We start from the raw sequence: 6000 nt of genomic DNA, 5'->3' as shown, positions 1-6000 counted from the left end.
CACTGACCATAACTTAGTCTTTGGTGTGAGGATATATTTGAAGTAATACGTCAGCATAGGCTTGGTTTCATTGGTCAGTTATACCATTGGGTTCCATATGTGTTTTATCCCACGTTCAAGATGTAAGCTGGTGAATAGGACTTTCTATACCATCTGCTGTAAGCAGCTCAGACATGGTAATTTACTGGATTCAAATCTGGAAAATTGTGAAAGTATTGTACGGAATTCTGGCACAGTTTTCTCTTAATTCTCTTCATTTAAGAGACAACCATTATATGGTGCAAGTTCCTTTAGGGATTTTTTAAAATTTTTTATTATATGAATTCCCCTTTTTTCTGCATAGCATCATCTAATCGGCTGATGATAAACCCATCTTGCCTTATTTTATATCAATCACCCATCTGTCATTTGGCAACAATGAATCCCTTGACAAAAGCCTACAGAATATCAGCCAAAAAATGTTAATTTCAAGGCAGCCTTTTCTTTAGGGTAAGGATATTAAAAGAAACCTTTATTTTTCTTCACTTTGTAAAGTTTAGGAAGTATAAAAACAATTCCCATGAAAGATGAACACAAATGAACCCATTTGGCACCATGTAACTTGGAAGGTGTAATTCTAAAATGACACTGTTTTTTTTTAACTTTAGAACTTTGATGCACACCTACTGATTGTCTGTATGCACTTTACTGTAACAAGTAAAACTGTATGTGTTCATTACAGCATATGATCGTCATAATACTTGAAAAGCAACATCTTCCTCTGTATTGTATTGTAGGTATATCATTCACATGTGTACATCATGGCTCAGTAGACTACATTGATGTTGCTCACACAACCCAAATCTTTTGTAATAGCCCATGTATCATGAATGGGAAATTGAATTATTAAATGCAAAATTGACAAAGCTCAAGAGTTGAAATGGAAAGTCAGAATCTTAAATAGTTAAATTACATTTTCCACTCCTGGTTAATAAAGTCTAATCTAAATTGACACTGAACTGATGTTGCTCCTTTGCAATTGATGTAATTTTTAATTTGCCTCTTGGAATTTTGCATTCCAGTGCTATGCTTATGCAATCTGTAGGAGGCTTTATATAATAAAAAAAAAAATGCATGTGATGAAACTGTTTTGTGTAGGTTGTGTTTAAAATAACAGTATATTCACTGCAATACATTTTCTACCCAGACACAATATTTGAAGCCTGCAACTTTAAATTACTGCAGAGTTTTGAAAATAATTAATATTGAGTAATTACTATCCTATTCAGTTGTAGCAGCAGCTGAACAGTAATATTATATTTTAGAATATCAGTTATACTGTCGTTTCAAAAAGTTCCTTTAACCACCCTTTCAAGTTGTAACATGATAGAGTATGAGGTGACATAAGCCCTCAATTCCCTCAGTGTTGATTTTAATGTTGAAATGTCTAACAAATTGGAAATAAAAAAAATAAAAAAACTGAATATCATTTCCTCAAAGATAAAGTGTTGATAAGAAGATATTTTAAATTTAGCCATCTAATTTCCATTTCCATTGTCAGCTCTGATTCATATAAAATCTCATCTGAACCTCATTAATTAGCAAATGCAAGTAAAGCTGATTTCAATCAGAGTTTCTGCTTATATATCTTGCTCTCAAAGACGCTATGAGTGTATTTTAAGCCTGTCTGCATGTGACTGCACAGTTGTGAATAACATCTTGTTTCCATCAGACAAATTGACAGACTTGTGTGTTTGTGTCTCACTGGGTTGAAATTAGACACATTTTTAATGTTGAAGATAAGCCACACATTTAAGGTACAAGTTTGAAATCTTACATTTAAAAAAAATATTTAGGATCAAATCATAAGAAAAGTTTGGGAACAAGAAATAGCTGTTCAGCTTGTCAAGTGTCGTATCTTTTAAGCACCCCATTAATAAGACACATTCTAGGCGGTTTTTTAAATGTTCCCAGTGTTTTAGATCCTACTAATTCACTTGGTAGGCTATTCCATGCATTTACTTGCTGTGAAAAAAAGTGCTTCCTATTTGAGTTGTGCCCAAGTACAAGTAAAAATTTGTAGTTTTGCTATTACTCGTTATTTGGAGAGAAAAAAATATATATATATTGTAGAAAAATGCAGTGAATCAGCTCCAGCTCCAATAGGACAATGATGACTGTCAATCTTTAGTTTAGAGATAGAGAGCCAATCCAGGGGAGTTAGAGGAGGGACCAGTGTGACAGTCTCTGACACAGTGGAGCTAAGCATCATGTGTTGTGTGAGTTAAGAGGTCGGACAGACAGAACTTTCGGTGAAGAATCAAACTCTTTTGATAGACAAACTCTTTTGATATAGTATGTTACTTTCACTTTGAAAAAGAGATTTCCTAACAACTTTTCTAAAAATATATAATTGATTAAAATATACTTTTAAAAAAGTATCAATATTTGTATATCGTTGATATTGGGATATTTTCAAGGCTAATCCTTCAGTTTTTGAGTGTGCTGAAATGTGAAAATAATAGTCTTTTATTTTTAGTGTAGTATAGTATAATTTGTTTAAGTGTGTTTAAAGACTTCAATCATATCCCTTCTTTTTCTAGGATGAGGAGATGTAATTGTTTTAACCTTTCCTCATAGCTCATGTCATTATGTCTTAGGATCAGCCTAATTGCCGTTCTCTGTACTGTTTCAAGTGCAATAATGTCTTTTTTGTAGTGAAGTGACCAAAAACTGGGTCATTGTATAATCTCAGCATAACCTATATGGTACTATAGCCCAACATTCGATTTGCTTTTTTAATTGCCTTACTACATTGGCAAGACACTTTTAATGACGAGTCAACTATAACCCCAAGATCCTTTTAAAAGTATGTGTTCCCTGTTTCCATTCCATTCATTTCATGCTTATAACCTAGATTTGTACACACCATTACGCAGTACATTGCATTTCTTAACATTACAATTAATTTGCCACAATAAGATGTTAAGCGGCCAAGGATAAGAAAATGGATTTTAAAGACCCTTAAAAAAAGTCTATTTTGTTTCACCCATAAAAAAGGAACCTTTTATTAACATGCATGTTTTTTTGCCAAGGTTATTTTTTCATTGAATGAAGAAAGAAAAATGACAGTTTCTGCGAGACAATAATTTACAATTTCAAAAGAACTGCACATAATTAATATTAAGAAGAGGGGCAATAGAATCACCCCTGGTTGTACTCGTTCCAACTGGTAAATAAAGGAGTCCAGGTGTTCCCCAATTGTGGGATAACTTTGACACTTTTACATTGCATCTTTACAGGGCTGACCTTTTTTTAATATATAAATTGGCCCCTTTTGTAGATAACACATCTTTATATGTCTGGTCCCATTATTCTTACATGCACTTGAAATGTTTTGTACATGTGAAATGTTTGCACCCAATTAAGGCTGTCACATCTGTGTTAGATTATTACAAATCATTTATGTTTCTAATGTTTTGGTTTGTCCCCGCTATCGCTGTGTGGAAAATCTAAATTCTTGTGTATCACTGCAATACCTGAGATGGTATTGAAGTACCTTTTCTTCAAAGTCTTGGCAGGTCTTCTTTATTTCTTTTCTGGCTTAATTTCAGTGAATTTGTTATCGAATTCTACCAATGCTCTCAGCAGCATTGATGGTTTTCAAGCAACATTAAATGCTTATCTGACATTTCCTTGCAGGCACCTCTACGAAAAATACAGATATGTGGCATTTTATATTATTGCATTCACTACAGCATGTGTGTGGCGTTCCATATTTACAATTATAAAGTATTTAGGTCTCACTCTCATTGGTGGGGATGAATGCGTTATCTTACGAAAGACAATTACATATTCTTTCTTTCTATATATAGGGCAAATGGGCCAGCATATGGGATTTTTTTCTTTGTTGTTGTTCAGAAAAATCAAGTAGCTTAAAACATAAATCTAGAGCATCTTCACCTGCCATGGCTTTCACCTTTTCTATGTATAGACATAATTGAGCGGCCTGAACAAGTTTGTTCTCTTAGCATACATCATTTTGTCATTCCTTGTAGCTCAAAGGTTTTTCCCTCATGAAAGAGGTCATTCAATTGCAGAGATTTCATTTTGATGTAAACAGGGTTAAAATGGTTTAGCATTTGTTTACAACGTTTTGTATGCAGTCACAACCACTGCTCTAACCCAACAGTACAGTGGAAAAGACCCTACAAAAGAGGAAACCTCTGGCTGTCAAGGGGTGTAGAACAAAACAATTGTCTGATAAATATGACATTTTTCAAGACAGTGTATGACTCAGATCTATTGGCTACAATATACTATTATACCATTACAGACTGAGGGAGAAACATTTCCATTGAAGTGTATATCTACAGTATGTCTCAGTGGGACAAGACTTCTAGTTTACCTAAAATAGTTTGTATTTGAAACAAGTAGTTTCATTACTTGAGTCTCAGTACAAAAGTTGTTTAAACTCACACATGATCATTTAAACTCAACTTTGCAAAAGGTCAAATAAATAAAAATAATAAAAAAACAATTTGATTTCAATGTGAAATATTTTATTTTGACGGTATCTCACAGAGATTTGTACTTTAAAGATATTGAATTAATACAACAGTATTAAAGCATCCTAGCAACCTAAAGAACAATACGTCATTAAACAGCAATATGACACAGCTTCAAACAAGAACAAATATTTCTATGTCTGAAAGATTTGGAAAATGTAAAAAAATAAAATAAAATAAGGGGCAACAGAATTTTTTAAGAGAGAAATAAAAGAAAAAACTCAAAGCTTTGCAAAACCACCTTCTATTTAACAATCAACTGCAAATCTTAGTATGAAAATGCAATAATTATTGAATGGTGACATCAAACCTTGTATTACTGTATCATTATCTAAAGTTGGCGATATATAATCAGCACAGGGAAGCACTAGGTTGCTCCAGTAATAGAGAATATTTTATACTATTTGTTTATCGGGATGGTTATGTTGTAAAACAGCTGATGTTCGCTGAATTACCTCTTTTATTTGATCTTTTTCATATAATGTATAGTCCATTAATTTGAAATCACGGTTATTACATTGAATTGCATGGTAATTACTTTCTGCAGTTAATTATTACACATGTAAGCAGTGTTGCATGAGTTTACTATTCTTCTGAGTTACACCTTTGCTAAGAGAGTTAACATTTTCATTATGATGTTTTCATATAAAAGTATGATCTATCAATTTAAAGTGTTACCTGTACAGTGAAAACAAAATATCAACAGAGGTTTAAATACCCCGGACGCTCTGTAAAAATCCTGGGTACCTCATGCAAAATATGAATTCCCACCATCTTATAACATTATAGCATTTATATCCAGAATCAGATGCAATACACAGCTGCATTTTACAGTACACAAAAGGAAAACTCTTCAAAAAGCATTGATTACTCTGAAGCAAACTCATTACTTGAAAGACTTGGATTTCCTCAATATACACTTTGTTTTACAATAACTGGGACAACTACTTTTTACTTAACTGCCCTCATCTGTACCAAAGCAAGGAAGTATTTCAGCCTTATTGACACTAAAATCATGGTCCAATTAACCTGCAAATGTTTTGTCCACATGTGCAAAGGCCATACGCTGTTTATTTTGCATAATTTGATAATTTCTCACTTTCCAAGTTAAATGTTTGTTTATCTAATGATTTAGTGCATTGGATCTTCTTTTAAGGCATTTCATTATGTTATGGTAAATCAAGTCCAAGTTCTATGTGTTTTGATAATCACTTTTTCTGAATTCCTTTCACTTCAGTTTGAAACCATTTGTGCCATAAAAGGCATTCCATTGAATTGAATCACAATAACACTAATCTTGAACTTAATGAAAACACAACTGTGCTAAAAGCTGTCATTGTGCCGACATTAGATATGAAAGCGCTCAGTCCCTTTGAATTCAAGCCTGTAAATAAAAAGAGAAACATAAGTGTTACAGACAGACACTTTCATTGTTTTTATAAAGAGGAAACAC

At 32.9% G+C, this 6000-nt stretch overlaps 1 protein-coding gene across 1 annotated transcript in view; it reads right to left on the bottom strand.

Moving 5' to 3' along the window:
* Positions 1 to 4504: 4504 nt before the first annotated feature.
* The window catches only part of LOC117411784 (contactin-4-like), a 75310-nt gene continuing 73814 nt past the window's right edge, over positions 4505 to 6000 (bottom strand). The window contains exon 23 of the mRNA XM_058988687.1: positions 4505 to 5931. Coding sequence (XP_058844670.1) covers positions 5828 to 5931 — 104 coding nt within the window. The 3' untranslated portion in view covers positions 4505 to 5827. The remainder of the gene's footprint in view (positions 5932 to 6000) is intronic.

The sequence above is a fragment of the Acipenser ruthenus genome, chromosome 16, assembly GCF_902713425.1.
Source record: "Acipenser ruthenus chromosome 16, fAciRut3.2 maternal haplotype, whole genome shotgun sequence".
NCBI classification, from domain to species: domain Eukaryota; kingdom Metazoa; phylum Chordata; class Actinopteri; order Acipenseriformes; family Acipenseridae; genus Acipenser; species Acipenser ruthenus.
This window is presented reverse-complemented; position numbering and strand designations above follow the sequence as displayed.